We start from the raw sequence: 18969 nt of genomic DNA, 5'->3' as shown, positions 1-18969 counted from the left end.
TAAGAGTATTTCAGGAGATGATGGCTCACCTGGAGTGGTATGGTACTTCTAAGATATAGTTCTAGTTCTAATTCAGGCACATAGTCTTTGGTCAGTCTACATCAGAGCTTTCTTTAATCACAAGAGTGGAGAGGCCTGACATGGCACGTGATCTATGGACAAGAGTGTAGCCAACAGAGAAAATGCTCTAGTTAAATTGCCTTCAGCAATGTGAACTTTATCTTGTACCCATGTTTAATTTTCTAAATTACAGTGCCAACGGAACAAACAGATTGTGTATCCGTATGCTGGTGATTATGTCTACTTCTGATATATAACTCACTTTTAAAATTATACTTACCTCTTACTATGAATAAAGATAATTACCTTTACCTGAAGGGAGAGAAGTGGGGGGTAGGGGTGGGTATTTTCTCAGGTTCTTGGAGAGCATCAGAAGGGCAGAGACTGCATCTTCTGAAGCAGGACCGTTTCAAGGGTTCTTTACTATTAGCTGTATAAGTTGTTCACTAAACACCTGTTTATCATTTATCTTTGGTCTAATGAACTCATTAATAACCCACATTCACATGGAGGTAGAAAAAAATAAGTTATTCCAATGGTTTGAAATTAAAATCCTATTGAAGAATGTAGTTATTGAATTAGTAGGAAAACTCACTCCTTATGACTGGACAGATCATTTCAAAAAAAAAAAGCTGAGAACTGATCTCTGTTAGATTATAGCACACTGACTTAGCCCTGACAGGGAGGTGGGGGAAGTAAACACAGCAAAGTCACAGCACAGAACTACACAGATGTGTTTGTCATTATGGATTTAATCACAAGAAAGCAACTTCTCTGTCCAGGGGTCATCTGCTGAATGTTATTCCTTTTTAGTTGTCCCTCAACTCACTTGTAAGGACCACAAATTAAAGGACAGCCATGTATGTGAACACCAGACACATGAGTGGTTAAGGGAAAAACCCTAGGTGCCACTTGGTTAATTTCTGGTTGTTTTAACTTTGTTTTCTTTCACAACACATGGAAAGCAAATCTCTCTCATGAGGCAGTCTGAATTTCTTCATCTCACTGACAAAATGACCCTCCTCAGTGGTCACTCAACGAATAGAGTATAACTTCATTCTATTCATGCAAGACATGCAACTAACATTAGCCAAAAAACTTCAAATATTTTGATCCCGACATTGAGGCTTTTTTCCAAACTAGTTGACATCCACCCTCCATTACAGGCCCTTACTATTTATATTATGGTTGGTAAGAAATCCAGATATTGAGTATAGCTAAGTGTCTATGTAGGGAATTTACCATCCCAGAGAGTGCAAAAAGGAAAAGAATATCATCCCTAGATAGTAAAGTAATAAAACATAGCTGTGAGTGTAGCTCATGTTAAAACACACATGGTTCTTGATCCTTTCTGTAGCACACACACACACACACACACACACACACACACACACACACACACGCCCAACAGACAAGTAAAATAGGAAAAATGATTCTATTGTTCCTTCATTTCACTTAAAATTGTTCATTTGACTGATCAAATAAAAATAATAAATCAAATTCTTATGATCTGATTCATTAGGCCTTGAGATAGCCTTGTGGGTAAAGATGCTTGCTGTCAAAGCTAAAGGCCTAAGTTAAATCTTCTAGACTTACACAATTCAAAATTAGGAGGGAACAATTCAAATCCTAATTTGGCCTCTGACCATATGTTTACAATGGCAAGGGTTCACCTGCCCACACAGACACTGACAAATAAATAATTAAAAGTGTAGAAAGAGTTCACTTAATTCTTCAAGACAATATCTAAACATTTGCTGTGCTCGCAAGTTTTGTATATCAGTGAAAGAATTCCAAAGGTGGAGTGTTCCTAGGACTCAGGAGACCATCTAAAAAGAAGAGGATCTTCTTGTGTTTATGTGAACATTGAGGTCACTTTTGAGAAGTGTTTGTTATATAAGAGGCACTATTGTGAAGCAATTTGTAAATATTATGCCCCCTCTACACAATAATCCTGAAGCACACACCAAGGAAATAACAGAATTATGAAGAGTTTTGAAGAATTATTGGAGCTGGATTTGAAAAGTCATATGTGCTTCAATGTGTAGCTCTTGATGTTTGTGGAAACTGATTCAAATAAGATGTTCAAGTGAACACTGAGAAGTGAAAACAATAAAGAAGTTAGTAGTGCAATTCTTGGGATGGAGTAACAGATTGGAGATGGGAATTCAAAGCAGAAAATATGGAGGTCAACAGAGCTTGTATTTTAACGTAAATGAATACTCCCTCGGGGTAATACCAAAAAGTACTAATAAAGAATAACTTTTTGTGGTATATATCATCATGTCTCCATCTCCAAACTAAAGGATTATAACAGCTATTGAAAATCTATTAAGAACCAATCAGGAGTGTCGCAGGCTTTTAATCCCAGCCTTTGAGGCTGGGGTATGCGGATCTCTATGAGTCCAAGACCTGCCTGGTGTATAAGAGCCGGTTCCCAGGCAGCCTCTGAAAAACCTGTTCCAAGAAACAAAAAAAAAATTCTACTAAGAAAACTATGAAAATGAGTCATCAAGAATGAAACCAGATCCAAATTATAAAGGATCTCAGTCTGTTCTTCACTACCTTGCCCATATGCCATGTTGACATTTTCTGCTTAGTGTATTTGAACAGTGTCACTACTGGCCTACAACACACATGCACTGGAGTTTCAGGCTTCTTCTGCATGTAAGAAAGCTTAGTTGGGGCCAAAACCCAACACCAGTCAGCTCTGTCCTAAAACCACATGGCCCAAAGTGATAAACTGAATTTGGGCAAGTATAGGTGGTACCTAGTTTTGCAACTTGGTGTGGTTCAGTGAGCACAGCAAACACAGGTAGCTCCCAGAACTTCCTTGAGGACAATTAATACTTATCAGTTGATTCTTCTGTTCAATCACCCTTATGGTAACAACTGGGGAAATGAACTGACACATCAGCTCTAACTTCCAATTTAGGGAAAAACAAACCAAATTTCTGTTGCTTAAAAACTTTAGATGGTCTGTTTTATTTGTTTGTTTGTTTTTGTTTTCTTTTCCAACATACTTTGCCAAGTTCCTACATAGTTTTCTTGGAGGAAATTCAAAGCAGTCGTTATATGGAAGCACATGGAGCAATGAAATGAGACCTGACACTGAAAAATAAAAAGACATTTCAGAGCAGTGACTCTCAGGTCCTACATTTGAGATACACAAAAGCATCAGCTTATTTCATGAGGCCTACAAATAGGATGCTAAATAGGGCAGTGCTGAGCAGAATGTCTCCATCTCCAGGAATTAGTACACACACACACACAAACACACACACACACACACACACACACACACACACACACACACACCCACCTACCTGCTATTAATTCCGAGTCAAGAAAGGATATTTCTTAGGAGTCAAGTGGTATAACTGGGCTGATCACAGTGAGTTCGAAGTGTGAATGCGTCATCGTCTCTTACGTCAGAGGCCGTTTCCTGACACTGATTATGATGGAGGACGACATCTCTGCGTAGGAGCGTTTCCCCCTAGCTACTACAGTGTGGCTTTTGGACTGGAGAGGATAGGACAGAGCGTGATAGTAACTGTAACTTGGGGGCTGAGCTTTCACTCTGGGGCTGTGCCAGCCCTCGGAGTGTAGGGCTGTAGCCCCAAAGTTGGTGCTTCAGCTTTTAGTGTTCCATAGGGGAGTGGTTTTTTTTGTGTGTTTTTTTTGTTTTTTTTTTTTTTTTTTTTTTTTTTTTTTTTTTTTTTTTTTTGACTTGATAGGACAGAGTGCGATAGTAGCTGGGGATATAGGGGGCTGAGCTTTCACTCCGGGGCTGTGCCCCAGGCCTCGGAGTGTAGGCCTGCAGCCCCACACTGGGTGCTTTAGGTTTTCTTGCTCCAGCTCTCCAGGACTCTGGTGCTGGAGGTCAGAGTGCCAGCGTTGACGTGTCAACTGAGATAAGGAGGTGGAGAGGGCAGTGGTGCCAGCCGGCCCCAGAAGCCTTCCCTTTCCCAGTGTCCCACTGACTGTGCTCTGCTCTGCTGCTGTCCATCTGTCCAGCTGCAAGGCCCCCCATGGTGGGCACAGGGATGGCGGTGCCTCGTACTGCCACCGTGGTGTGCCCATGGAGGATTTTTGAGCTGCTGCCAGTTCTAATTATCTTCATGTTCTGTGAATTTAAAGTAAGTAGTGCCATGCTCATGGTTCATTTGCCCATGAATAAAAATGTTCTATGGAGGTTCTAAATGAAATAAGGATTTTGGTCATTTTCATCATGTTAGCTGTTTGGGGAGAAAATACACAAAATTAATCCACAGTTGAAGTCTATTGCCTATAGAAGTACACATGCAAAATAAGGGAAGGGAGTGATTGTTTTTCCTTGGGTTGCTGGCAAAGTCTTTAGACTGAGCAAATAAGTTTCAGTAGATGAGGTGTGAAAACAGCATACACAGGAGCTCACAGCATAAGTGAGCCAAGGGCCTGATGTGACATGATGCTTACTGTAGACCAGTGGGTCTCAAGGATTGCTGTGGGGTGTGAGATCCAGCACAGGCTCATCAGTGGTGAGACCCATAGAAAAATGTATAGATATTCCTGATAGTATGAGAATCAAATGTCAGGGGAAAAAACACAGGAAGGAGAATTGATAGGGATAAGGATAGAGAAGTTGGTCCTAAATGGGGCAAGAAGAAATAAGAGCTAAAATGAGTGTGACTTTCTTGATTAGCTGCAGAGAGGGGTGGGATGTGTGAAGAATCTGGAATAGTCCCAAGTTCCTGGCTCTGTCAGCTAAGTTACTGAGATGTGCCTTATGGGAAGAGAAGCATATTGTAGATGAGAGATGATTTCAGATCACACACATCTCCCTCAGAATCCACAATTAGGGCCTAGGGAGATGACTCAGTGCGGAAAGGAAAGTGCTTGCCATGATCTGGAGTAGGAGCCCTTAAGGCAATGTAAACGCTGGGTGGAGGTATGAATAGAGGAATCCCAGGTTCACTGGTCATCAGTTTATCAGAGAATGTGTGAGCTCTAGATTCAGTGAGAGACTCTGCCTTAGAAAAATTGAGGTAGAGAAGGAAGACATTACAACAGCAGCCTCTGGCTTTTCACATAAAATACACAGGCACCTAGCAGTTACCAACACTTATTTTTGATAAGGTTGGGGGTGAGGACCACGGAGGGATTTTGCAGACTTGGCTGGATTTTCTGTGGTTCAGTGGGCTGTGTGGATGTGTGTTGCATTTTGTAAGGGAACAATTCTCTCCCCTTCAGGATGGTGTTAGCTATGAGTCTTCTATTGGTGCTGTTTGTCAGATTGAGAAAAGTAGTCCTAGTTTGCAGTCTCCTGATTAGACGGTCGATTTTCTTACATGTTTTATTACTATCTGTTGAGATCTTCTTTTTCTTCAATTCTTTTACTGTGGATTATGACATTGATTTTTTTTAACTGAGCATTACATTCCTTTCTGTGTATATATGGTGTGTGTGTGTGTGTGTGTGTGTGTGTGTGTGTGTGTGTAAATCCAAAGCCCCAAGAGTCGGTTTTTTCCTTCTACCACATTGGTGATGGGGGTCAAACACAGGTCCTGAGGATTGGTGGTAAAGTTTTTACCTGCTGAGCTATCTTCCTGGCCCAATAATATTTAAAATTTTTATTTAGATTTATTTATTATATATAGTATGTTCTGTCTCCTTATATCCCTGCAGGCCAGAAGAGGGCACCTCATTGCAGATGGTTGTGAGCTACCATGTGGATGCTAGGAACTGAACTCAGAACCTCTTGACAACTAGCTAATGTTTTTAATCATTGTGAGATCTTTCCAGCCCCTGCCCCCTCATATTTTTTTACAAGGTCTTTTATGACTATAAATTTTCCTGTTACACACTGAATTAGTTGTTTTGTGTAAATTTTATGTTGCATTTTATTATTTTTTTTTAAAAACCTTTTATGTTCATGGATGTTTTGCTCTTGCATGTATGTCCATGCGTCACATGTTTGCTGTGCTTAAAGATGTCTTAACGGGTGACATATTTCCCTGGAAATGGAGTCATAGATAGTGGTGAGCCACCAAGTGGATCCTGGGAAACAAACATGGGTCATTTATCTACAAGAATGACAAATGCTCTTAACTGCTGAGCTCTCTCTCCAGCCCTTCCTGTTTTTTGATAACTAATTTTAACCCGTTGTAATCAGAGAAGATGCTTCTCGACATGGGAATTTTTTAATTGAATTTTTACTATTTTAAACTATGTGTATGTGTGTGTATGTGCTTGTAGCTTCAGCTGCCCAAGGAAGCAGCAAGAGGGCATCAGATCTCACAGAGGTGGAGTCATGGGCAGGCACTTAGGGACTTTTTGACATGGATTCTGGGAACTGAAGTCTGCTCCTCTGCAAGAGCAGCAAATGTTTTCAGCTGCTGAGCCATTTCTCTGGGCTTGGCCATGTGGTTTGATTATTTAAAGAAACAAAACAAAAAACAAAGAAAACATTGAGGTGTGTTTTAGCTTAATGCCTGGATTTTTTCTGAAGAATCTTCCATGTACATTTGAGAGTGAATGTATTTTCTGCTATTATTGCATAGTATTTTGCTAGTATGATAGTCTAACTTATTTGTAGTGTTTTTTACCGTGTTGTCTTTTCATGCTGACTCACTGAAAGTGAGATCTAAAAATAACTAACTACTGTTGATGAACGGTTTGTTTTATCCTTACTTCAACAGATTTACTTCATTTTATTGTTCTCTTGCATAAAATCCTACATCTTAAAGACTGAGCTAGCCTTTTCCATCACATCTTTGTTTCTAGTAACAGTTTTAGTCTTAGTCTTTTTTATCTGCTATCAGAGGAGTCTACTTGTTTATGATCAGTTAGTATTGGGGTCTGGTAATAAAGACTAGAATAACCCACTGAGGGAAGATGGATTCAGGAAGAGGTAAAATATGCAATTAACTGCAGGCCTTACTCTGTGAGGTGTGGAAGAATATTTTAGAGGGTATGTGGAGGGCTTGGATATACATTCATAGTCTCTGGAGTGAGATAATGGAAATATTTGCCGTGCCTGAATATCTATTCTTGTGATCCTAGAGGCAAATCGTTGGTATCATTGCCTTGCAACATGATATCACACTTTTTTGTATGTGGCTCAGGTGAGAAAGAGAGAGAGGACCAGGATAAAATATTTTCAACCCTTTTCTGAGCCCTTGTAAGGTCAGTCCTGTACCTTAAGGATCCAAAACACAAGGTTAAAGGAACTCTCCATGAAACCCAAAGCAGAGGCTGTGCACCTACACTTTGGATCCTTTCTGGAGTCACAGATGTAAAAAGGAAAATAACGATACAGGGAATAAAAAAAGAGGATACTATTGCATGTATTTTTTTTTTGGTAGAAGTTAATAAGCTGTAGATAGCAGCTTGTAAAAGGTCCTTGTCATGTACTAGCATAAAACAGGTTTTATAGATAGTAATTATCTAAGGATTTGTTGTTCATTTTGTCAGACCCCAAGGAGACGACAGCTGTGGAGTTTCTAGATGGTATATGTTGATGCCTGGAAAGAGTCAAGCCCATCATTTCTAGGGTTGTTTTTGAAAGAACCATTTTCTTTTTTGGGCTCAAACTGCATTAATTTAACTCAAGAGACAGGAAGGAAGGGTTTATATCCCAACTCTGAAGCTCTGTCAGTAGTTTCTTATCACTCTCCCTTCCTCAGAGGACAAGCTGCAGATCAGTGTTTTTCCTCTGCAGGAAATGTTTTTTCAAACCCAGTGCATATGGATAAATCATGAACTTGAACTCAGGGAAAAGAACCCAACCCAGATCATTGATACTTTTTTTTTTTTTTTTTTTTTTTTTACTGGATTTTAAAAATCTTTGGTAGGGACGGTGTCCCTCACCCATCTCCTAAATAAATACATTGAGATTTATTCTTACTTACTAATGGCTGGCCTTATCTCAGCTGTTTCTAGCCAGCTTTTCTAAATTAAATTATCCCATTTCTCTTTATGTGTTGCCTCTGAGCTCTTTTCCCTTTATTTATTCTATGTGCCTTGCTTTCCTTCTTACTCTGTGACTGGTGCCCTTGGTGTCCTCCTCCTCTTGTCCCTGGATCTTCTCTAGGTCTCTCCTCCTATTTATTCTCTCTGCATGCCAGCCAGCCCTGCCTATTTTTCCTGCCTAGCTATTGGTCTGTTCAGCTATTCATTAGGCCAATCAGGTGTTTTAGACTGGCAAAGTAATGCAGCTTTACAGAGTTAAACAAATGCAACATAAAAGAATGAAACACATATAAAATATTCCATAATGTTCTTTTCTTGATACTATATCCTTATCCTTTAACTCTCCTGGAGTTATGCTCTGTGGAATCTCCCCATAACTTCTGTTTGAAAACTACTGTTTCACCATACTTAGCCCCTCAATAAGAACAATTGTAATTTACTAGAAACATGTTTGGAGGCATTCTGCTTTGTATTTTATGGTAGCCCATTCTATATGAATAGAGTTGGCCACAGCCACCTGTGCCTGTCTTTGTACCAGTACTGTTGAAGAAGCATGCTTATAAGTTTATTTTCTTTGTCTTGAAGGTTGTGGCAGCAGTGCCTGAAGATATGACAACAAGCTTTGATCCTAGTGAGCCATCATTAGAATCGCTGATATGTGTGGTTGCCATTGGACTGCTTACCATTTTCTTATTTCTTTGGAGAGGATACCGATCAGTAAGTAACTACTTATAGTATGTGAATGGTCATTCTAAGTTTTTTGTTTTTGTTTTTTAAGTTTATTTCCTTTTATGTGCATGACTGTTTTGCTTGTATGCATGTGTGTGTGGTACGTGTTCCTGGTCTACAGAAGTGATTAGTGGGCCATTGTTGGATGCCTGGAGCTGGAATTACTGATGACTGTGAGCTATAATGTCGATGATGGCATTTGAATTTTGGTCCTCTACAAGACTAACAAATGTTCTGAGCCATTTCTCTCTAACCTTCATTTTGTGTTTAGATTGAACATCTAATTGGAGAAACTTGTTATTTCAGGGAAATGAGTTAGGTCTTAGTGTTCTGAGTTATGCTAACAGGTGGTTTTTAAAAACTGAACAGAGATTAACAGAAATATTTTTATGTAAGTGTATTTTAAAGGATTTTATTGTAGGGATACTACACACTAGTACTAAAGCCCCAACTTTCTTTCTTTCCCTTTTCTTCTTTAAATTTGGGGTGTCTGTGATTGTTTTTAACAATATTAAAAAGTTTGCAGGTGTATCTACTTCCCAACTAAGAGTAAAAATCGCCACTTTCATGGCTCTCCTGGATCCTATATTGCTTTTTCCTATGGATCCTATATTGCTTTTTCCTATGCTAACTGTTTTTAAGGAGGGAGTCATAACATAGCCTTTCTTTCTGAGACTTCTTTTTAGATGTTGGCCTTTGTGCTTCTGACTGACTTCATTTCTAATATCTTCATGGTTTTTTCTTCCTTACCTTCTGCTTACATATATCCTACTGTTTTTTTTTTTTTTTTTTTTTTCATTTTTTTTTCTTCCAGTTTTCTGTCTCTGTTTTCTAGGTGGCATGAGTGTTCTTGTTTGCGTCTCTTGATCACTTTACCCTATCCCCACTGTTCTCAAGGGTGGATTTATCCCTTCCTTATCGAAAGCTGAAGTATGAAGAAGAAAAATACTAATGAGTTTTTTTAGTCAGTCAAGGTCTAGAGTCCAATGATATTTCATATATTTTTATTTTGTTTATTAACCGTAGGAGATTTAATAATGGTGGCTCCTTAAAATACTTTGTTTTAGAGCCAATATATGCATGGGAAACATGGACTTAAGTCTTTAGAATAAGACTGTTTCAGAGCCTTTAATATGATAACACACATGATACCACACAATGGGAGACCTTACTATATAGCATTGTTTTCATTTGAAATAGAAGGCTTTCCGGTAATTTATTTACCATAAGGCCATAAGAAAGTTGGCATCTTAAAGCTGGAAGTAGAAGTCAGATAGATTTGCTTGAAGATATATTTGTTTTAATGTAATTTTGTTAAATTTTTGTTTCAGATTCAAAGCCGACTTTATTTGAGTAAGTAGTCTTTTTTGATTTTAGATCTTGTGATTGTATATAATTTAAAGCGTTTTCACACTTTAGTCATAATAATCTTTTCTTTGCTTGCTCAGTAAGAGAGAATAGACTGGCTGTGGAACTTGCAATGGAAATCAAAAAGAAATGTGATCTGATTGACAAAGTGTGCCTTGCTCAAGAGGAGGTAAGATGTGTTTGAAAATACAATCCATCACAGTGTGGAGCTTAATTGTTCTCCATGGGTTATTGCCTGCCATCAGAGCTTTGTTTCAGACCAGAGCTCTGTTGCTGCTCAACTTCATCACTTAGCCATTCTCTTTGCATCCACCCTGGTGATGTGTAGTGTTTACCTTCCCTGACTAATTTGTCAGATCACCTTGATTTGCTTATTGCTCATTTAGATATTGTAAAATTGCCTTTTAAGTCTTTTACACGTTAAAAGATGACTTTATTTTTATTGTGTGTGTCTATTTGTGTCTATGTGTGTAGGCGTGTACCAAGAAGGCATTTGTGTGGTGATCATAGGATCATAGGACATGGAGGAGTCACTTTCCTCTTTTTATTACGTGGGTCCCTAGGATTGAACTCAGGTTATCAGTCTTGGCAGCAAGCTCCTTAACTACTTACTGAGCCATCACACTTGCCCATTTCCATCCATTTAAATGCACTCATAATCTTTCTCAGTTTATGCCATATAGATTAGGGCCTTTGCTTTTACTATTTTATGTCGTATATAAGAAAGAGTTTTGTCAGATATATGGATTGTAAATCTCTTCTACTCTGTGGCTTACATTTCTGTTTTGTTCAGTGTCTTAGAAGGTAGAGGATTTGAATTACAATTTAATGTAGTGTAATGTTTCATGAGATTTTTTTTTTTGCTTATCAAGGATGTAAAGGTACTTTTACTTGTTATCATGTAGAGACTTTATTTACTGTTTTCATTTGGGCATGCTAGGGCTACTGTGACAAAATACCTTTAGCAGCAGAAGTGAATTTCCTTACAGTTCTTGAAATGAGTCCATGAAGATATAGCCAGTCTTTGCTTCCTCTGTGACATGTCCCTTGACTTTAGATATTGCTGTCTGCTTGTTATGTCTCTCTCTGTCCTAGTGCTCTCCACATAGGATACCAGCCATATTACATTGCAGTCATCTTAAATCCCTCATTTTAACCTAGCTGTATTTAAAGGCTTTGTCTCTAAATAACACAAATTCTGAGGTGCTGAGACAGGGTTTCTCTGTGTATCACTGGCTGTCCTGAAACTCACTCTGTAGACCAGGGTGGTCTGAAACTCACAGATTTTATCTTCCTTACTTGCCTTACTTATCACATGATATAAATGTCTGATAGCCAGTTACCACATATTGTTCTACTGACAGACTGGAGAAGCCATTAATCTGTTCAGGGGATAGTAGATGACTCACTTCTTTAGATCCACTTTAGTCACACTTGCTGTTAGGGTTTTCAGCCCCAGCAGATGTGGGGCAACTTTGGTAGTCACAAAGGAAACGTTCTGCCATATGTTGCCTAGGCTGGTGGTTGTGGCTTGTTTGTAGACCTGGCTTTCCTCAGCACAGTGTTTAGATTGCAAACTAAGCTCATAAAATCCAAGGGTACTTTACATGGTGGATATAAATTCTGTTTCCTTCTTTGGTGTCTATTTAGATACAAGTTGAGATAAAATTTGTATTTTTTTCCTCATGTGTTCCCTTGTTTTATTCAGTATGAAGGCTTAGAGTCATCCTTAAAGGAGGCCAACTTTGACAAGGCATCAACAGAAGTACAGAGTTTGAATGTAAAAAAAAAGTATGATGTAAAAGCTAGGGAAAAGGTTCTTATTAGAAATATCTTGTCTCCCCAAAAATAATTATGTCAGAGAAATATGAAATTGTGTATCTGGATCTTACAATGTACAGAAAAAGTTAGTGGAAACAGAATAGTTGTAGGTGGCATAAAATATTTTAAAACATAACAGTTTTATCTCTTGTCATTAACTTGTTTTGAGGGATACAAAATCAGTTTATCAGAAGCTATAGATTTATAGAAAGAAAGAAATTCTGCATTCTGTACTCTGGTGAATGGATTGGAAAGACAATTCCTACTTTTGACATAGTTTGCTCCAGGAAAGAGACATAGAACTCTCACAAATTTAAGCATAGTAGCAGACAAGTAAGTTGTGACCATATTGTTTTTTCTTACCATGGTAGTAGATATTTACTAAAATTAGAATTGAGGTTTACATTGTAAAGAGTGGCATGGTGATAAATATTTAATCCCTTTCTGTGCATCAACCCTTGTCTACACACTCCATCACAGCCAGTTTTCAGTCCATAACCATGATTTCACAGAATGGAGAGTTTAGGAGAGATGGACAGTTAACTCTCCTGATTCAGAGGACACAATGACTTGTCTTAACAGACAGAGTATGATGTGATGAAGTGCCTCAATACTCTTTGAAAGTGGAACGGTTATTAAAACTGAGTTGTGAGCCTGTAGAGTAAATAGAAGTAGCCTGCTCCTACCAATATAAAACAGAAAAAAAACTTTGTCCCTTAGATTATGTGTTCAGTCCAGTATGTCAGTTCTGTCATCCTCTGTCCTGAGTAGCAAGTCTGTGTCTTATGATTTAGAATGTCCTTGTAGAATCTGCAGGGAGTTTAGACTCCAAATAAACTCATTAATTTTTCTTTATTTTTACAAAAAAGTTTTTTTGGAATGCAACTGTTTTAATTCCTTCAGTGGGTATTCATTGTTTTCCGTGGTTAACTGGTGTGCACCTAAAATACTTACACTTTTTTTATAGAAGTTGCTGGCAACTGTTAAACCTGTTGTTATTTTAATATTTGAGAAATGAAAAAATGTATAAAGTGTTTATAAATTTGAGTATACTCATCTGATTTTTACCCTACACTCATCTGATTTTTACCCTAACTAAAAATTCTTATGTTTGGCTTGTTTAAGTTAGCTTTCTATTTTAGGCAACTTATAAAAATCTAGAAAGAGATAAATCTAAACTTGAAGAAGAAATATTACTTATAGAGAAGAAACTAGAAGAAGAGAGATCTAAACATCATGAAGAAGAGGAATTGGTGAGTCTTATATATTCCAAGAGAATTATGAATCTTACCTATAAATTAAATATTGATTAAAATATTATATGTGAGCCAACCATAGTGGCACAAACTTATAATACCAGCACTTGGGAGGAAGAAACAACAGTTCCAAGCTATCCTGCCCTGAAATGTAAAGAAACTCATGTATATAAAAAATGGAATGCAGGCTGGGCATTCTTGACAAATGCCTTTAATCTTAGCACTCTGGAGGCAGAGGCAGGGAGATCTCTGTGAGTTTGAGGCCAGCCTGCTCTACTGAATGAGTTCCAGGAAGGTTCCAAAGTGACACAGAAAAACCCTTTCTTGAAAAATCAAAAGAAAAAAAATGATGTAGAATAATATGAGAACAAAAATTTTCACATCTGATCTGATCTTTTCACCTCTTTTATTTATTTGTTGTTATGTTTTGTTTTTTCAAGACAGGATTTCTCCATGTAATAGTTCTGGCTGTTGTGAAACTCACTATGCAGACCAGGCTGGCCTGGAACTCACAAAGATCCACCTCCCTCTGCCTCCTGTTTTCTGGGATTAAAGGCATGTGCCAACACCTCCCATCAAACTTTTACTTTTTAGATGTTATGATGAGTGGCTTGTGCATATTCCTGTATTCTTATTGTTTATATTCATTGACATAGTATTAGAATATAGTCCTGTATGTATAAGTGAGGCTGGCCTAAAACTCATGACCTTCCTGCCTGTGCCTCTTAAGAGCTGGGGTTACAAGTGTGCACCCCCACACTTGGCTCGCTTGTTATTTTAAATGGAAAATTTCAATATTTACGTTGGAAGTAACCATAAAGAATATAACTTGAATATTCATAGTGAAAAATATATGACATATAATATATATATATATATATATATATATCATTTATTTTACTTTAAATTCTGGATTAAGCAAAATCTTGATGTGTGTGAGATTATTTAACATACGAATTAGTGGGTTCACCTTAAACCTGAAAAGTTCTATGATGTATTGCTTTTGTAAGGACATCATGTGATTACATAATTTTTAAAATCCTTGTGAGCACTTGGAATGCAAGCTGACAAGGCCTCCTTATCTGGCCTCTCACTTTTATTAACAGTAAATTAACAATGTACCTCACTAATGCATGTTGTCTTGGAGCAAAATGGACTTATTAAATACTTACTGACTGATACTGTCTTTTCAGATGAGTGACCTTTCAAAAATGATCCAGTCTCTAGCAGATGAATCACAGTCTGTCAAATCACAGCTAGCTGAAGTAAGTTAAGTTGAAATAAATTAGTCTGTCACTTCTGAAGACCATTTATGTTTCATATTATTATTAGGTATATTTGTCAGAGTTTTTTAGAGGAACAGAACTTATGAGATGTCATCTATCTATCTGTCTATCTAAATAGATATCTATCTATATATTGGGTATTTATTAAAGCGATTTCCAGGCTGTGTTCCACTCAGACCAGCAATGTCAGTCTACCAACAGAGAGTCCAAGAATCCAGCACTTTCTCAGTCCATGAGGCTGGATATCTCACCTGATACTCAGTATACACTGGAATACCAAAGAAGTAGGCTGTAATGCCAGTGAGGGTGAGGACCAGCAAGCTTCCTCTTCCATGTCCTTTAGATAGGCTGCTGCCAGAAGGTATAGCCCGGAATATAGGTGGATCTTCCCACCTCAAAAGATCCAGATTAAATGTGGGTCTTGCCACTTGTAATTATTTAATTTAGAAACAGTACTCACAGCTTCCTTGGGTTTTAGTTAATTCTAGTTATCATTGATAACCAAACAGCCATCACATTAGGTAATAAAATATTGTTAGTATTTGAAATGTAGCCAATCTTAAATATGCATTTGTTTTAATGTGTTACTTTGATTGAAATTCATTTTCCTCTAGATATATTTAACCTAGGAATGTATCTGAGCACTCTTGAAGTTGTGTAACATGTATCGATAATAAATAGATTTGCTTCCTGCTGTATAAAGTTTAGGTCAGGAGACAAAGTGTAAGGGGTGTGGGGTCTTTCTCTAATATCTACTCCTACACTAGTGAGCATGGAAGAGAGAGGTCACCAGTGGACTGTCCTCCTGAGACCTCCAGAAAGCCTTCAATTCTAGTTAGAGTTTCTTTTCTAAAATCACAAAGTGGGCAGGCAAGCAAGCAAATTTTTCTGAAGTGTACATGGCAGTAGCAGGTTGCTAAGGGTGACAACCCATTCTTTCAGCGATTTCTCCAGGTTATTCCCTTCCTGGTAGCAAGTGAAGCCATGTTTGGCAAATAGGCAGTAAAGCAGTGTTTTAAGTAAGCCGCTAAATAAACCAATAATTCTGTAACTAATAATTGTTCTTTTCTATTTCAGTAGTTAACAAAATGGTCTGCATTGTACATGGAAGGTTCAATAATTTGTTCAAAGTCATGTGGCAAATGACTTTGTCTATCAAAGTAGTGTTGATACTGCCTCTGCTGTAAATAGTGGAATGTTTTGGCTTTTGCTTACATTTTATGTTCTTCAGAAAAGACATAATCAGGGGGCTTTCTGCTTAATTGTTATAAACGGTGTATTTCTCTTACTTAGGCCAAAACCACACTAAGAATATTTGAAATAAATAAAGAACGACTTAAAGGAGTAATAACAGATACCTTGAATGAAAATTCTCAACGTCAGGAAAGTGTGCGTCAGGTTTGTAGACTACAGATATTTTTTTTTTAGATATGAATATAGCCTTTGATGTTGTGGGTACTCACAAATGAACCATGTGTGGAGTTGTGTAGTGAATGAGTAAGCTTATGAGAGCAGGAAGTCTCCCCTGCAGACTCCCATAAAGGATTTAAAAGTGTGTTCTTCCATCTGTCTTCTCCCCTGATAGAAGGCAGTCAGAATTTTTACTCTCACAGGAGACATCGGCTAACAGGATTCCTCACAATAAAGACTGCAGTAAGAGTTAACAGATTACCAATTGGGGTGCTAGAGGAGGGAGGAGTTCTTGGGTAATGTAAAGTGAAATCTTACCTTTTATCCTCACCCTCCTCTCTCCTAGACACTAACCCACACATGCTCTCGCTGCTGTTGTCATAAATCTGTTTGTCTTCCCAGGTCCCAGGCCCCTTCCCCTCTGTCTCTTTTCTTCCTTCCTTTCCCTCCCTTGCTGTCTCTCTTTTCCTTCCTTTCTATAGTGTGCATATTGAGATGGGGGTGTTTGTGGGGGTGTAGTGTGAGACTTTGACTGTGCACAGGTATGACATGGTGTTTGTCCTTACCTTTACTTTGTTACAGACATACTGTCCTTTTCCTCTTGTGGAAACGCTTTTACTATCTTCCCAAATTACATTTTCTTCTTACAGTATTATGGATCTCTGAATAGTAGTCTGTCTGACTTGACTATATATCCTGAGTTGCCCGACGTTTTATTTTACTACTTGGCTTCCTGTAATGGATATTTGTACTCTATCTCAATGGAAATGCCAATCACTCAACTACGTTGGCTAATTTGTTCATTTACAATTCTATTATTGTCATTATTGTTATTTTTTTTGAGAGTGTCTTGTATTGAAATTCAGGGTGACCTGGAACTTACTGAGGTGCTCAGTCTCCTAATTGCTGGGTTCAAAGTTATGTGTGTGCCTACTGCCAGATTTTTCCTCTTCTATTTTTTATTTTAATTATATGCATGTGTGTAACTTGATTGTAGATATGTGCACACAAGTGCAGGTACCTTTGGAGGCCACAAGCATCAGATCCCCAACATGGTCTGTAAGGGGAACCAAATTCAGGTCTCGTGAAATAACCATAGATATTCTTGGACTCCTTCATTTTCTTCTGGGGGCCATTTTTCTTGGAATCTTAGATTCTCCTAGTCCAATAAGAATGTGTAATGAGTGGCAGTGGTGTCACATACCTATTTATCCCAGCACTGTGAACAGAAGCAGGTGGATTTCTGTGACTTTGAGCCCAGCCGGGTCTACAGAATGAGATGCTGGATAGCCAAAGGAACCATGTCTCCAAGAAGGAAAGAAAGGAGAAGGAAGGAAGGAAGGAAGGAAGGAAGGAAGGAAGGAAGGAAGGAAAGAGAAAGAGAAAACAAAGAAAAAGAAAAATGTGTTCTATAGATCTACTGGGCATTTTTGTCCTGATACTACAGTTCACTCAGCAGCCAAGGATTCTTGTTTCCTTATCTTAAATGTTCTGTTTCCTGTTTCAAAAGAGAACATTTGTGATTAATTAACTTGTTTATCTTTCAGATAATAAGGTACAGTAGGTAATTTTAAAAGGCAATTGCATAGCTGTAAAGGTCTTACTTTTCCATTTTTAAAAAAGATTTTATTTTAAAATTAATTATTATTTTTTTTAATTTTGTGCATGTTATATTTGTGTGCATTTGTGTTCATGATTAAGGTGCTCTGAAAGGCCAGGGAAGGATGTTGAATCTCCTGTACTTGGAGTTATAAGTGGCTGTGATGAGCCCGATATAGGTGCTGGGAACTGAACTCAGGACCTCTTGGAGAACAGTGCATGGTATTAACCACTGAGAAATTGCTCTAACTCCTTGTTCTCTTTCATGTTTCTGATATTTCGATACTTATTTGCACTTCTTGGTGTTTTGATTCTGCTTTTGTTGTTGTTAGTGTGACAGGGTTTCTCTGTGTAATAGTCTTGGCTGTTCTGGAACTCACTATAATCTCATGCAGGTCTCAAACCAGGAGATCTTTCTGCTGTGCTGCATTTTTTTTTTAAATAAAATTTTGATATTGCTGCATTGTCTTCCCTTTCCATGTTTGGTTTTGAAACTTGAATGATGTGTTGATTATGGGACCTTCTTTGCTTGCTGCCCTTTTTTTTCTTCTCAAACATTATCTTTCTGTTGTCTCTGGCTCTCTGAGATTGTGTGATGATGTGTCACATAGGGTTTCATTAATATGTTGGATTCTTACATTCTGGAAACTCTTGAAACTGTGGGTTACTAGAACTATTTATTGTGACAATTTAAATTTTGTTTTTTTCCTTTTTATTTAAATTTGAAAAAATGTTTTACATGTCAATCCCAGTTCCCTCATGTTCCCATTCACCCCTATAACCCCCACCAAAACCCACCCTATCCCCTTTCTGCTTCTCAGGGAGGGTAAGGCCTTCTGTGACCAAATAGCAATCCAAGAAATATTGGAGAGACTAACTTTAAAGCCCTTCCATATAATGATATTGACGACTACCTGATTCGTTGAGTGTGTGTGTGTGTGTGTGTGTGTGTGTGTGTGTGTGTGTGTGTGTATTCATTTGTTCACGTGGATACATATGTGTAATTGTGTGTAGTGACTAGAGGCCTTAATAGTGTCAGGGATGGTCCAGTTTATTTTTTTAGAAAGAATCTCTCTAAGTAATTCTGTCTATCCTCGAGCTCCCTATGTAGATCAGGATGACTTTGATCTCACAGAATTCCCCCTGCATCTGCCTCCTGAGCACTGAGGTGAAAGGTGTGCATTGCTGTACTGGACAACATGTCATCTCATTGAGCTGGTTGGCCTTAAATCCAATTAGAAAGTGGTTGCTTACTTTAATAACACTTATGCTACTGTGGTACCATAAGCCACATCGTGCTGCTGGGTTGTTATTTCAGCTTGTGTGCTTCACAGGTAGGTGACATTGATGAATATGTTTGGACTGCTGTATGCATAACACCTTACAGCACTTTGAAGCTTGCCAGTAGGGATGAAACATTCAGCTATATGTATGCATAAATGAAAAAAAAACGAGATGAGTGGCAGAAAATGTGATGTGTATATGCA

The 18969-nt window shown here is 38.1% G+C and overlaps 1 protein-coding gene and 1 non-coding gene across 2 annotated transcripts in view; both read left to right on the top strand.

Moving 5' to 3' along the window:
• Positions 1 to 4112: 4112 nt before the first annotated feature.
• LOC127214572 (melanoma inhibitory activity protein 2-like) overlaps positions 4113 to 18969 on the top strand; it is a gene marked incomplete at its 3' end in the record, with an annotated part of 82280 nt that continues 67423 nt past the window's right edge. Inside the window, 8 exon segments of the mRNA XM_051174943.1 lie at positions 4113 to 4199; positions 8599 to 8730; positions 10074 to 10099; positions 10195 to 10279; positions 11819 to 11901; positions 13061 to 13184; positions 14381 to 14452; positions 15767 to 15871. Of these exon segments, the coding sequence (XP_051030900.1) occupies positions 4182 to 4199; positions 8599 to 8730; positions 10074 to 10099; positions 10195 to 10279; positions 11819 to 11901; positions 13061 to 13184; positions 14381 to 14452; positions 15767 to 15871 (645 nt within the window).
• LOC127214575 (small nucleolar RNA SNORA26) lies at positions 7215 to 7336 on the top strand. The gene has a single exon (XR_007833865.1). It is a non-coding gene; the product is annotated as a small nucleolar RNA SNORA26 (small nucleolar RNA).

This window comes from Phodopus roborovskii, unplaced genomic scaffold (genome assembly GCF_943737965.1).
Source record: "Phodopus roborovskii unplaced genomic scaffold, PHOROB, whole genome shotgun sequence".
Classification (NCBI taxonomy): domain Eukaryota; kingdom Metazoa; phylum Chordata; class Mammalia; order Rodentia; family Cricetidae; genus Phodopus; species Phodopus roborovskii.
This window is presented reverse-complemented; position numbering and strand designations above follow the sequence as displayed.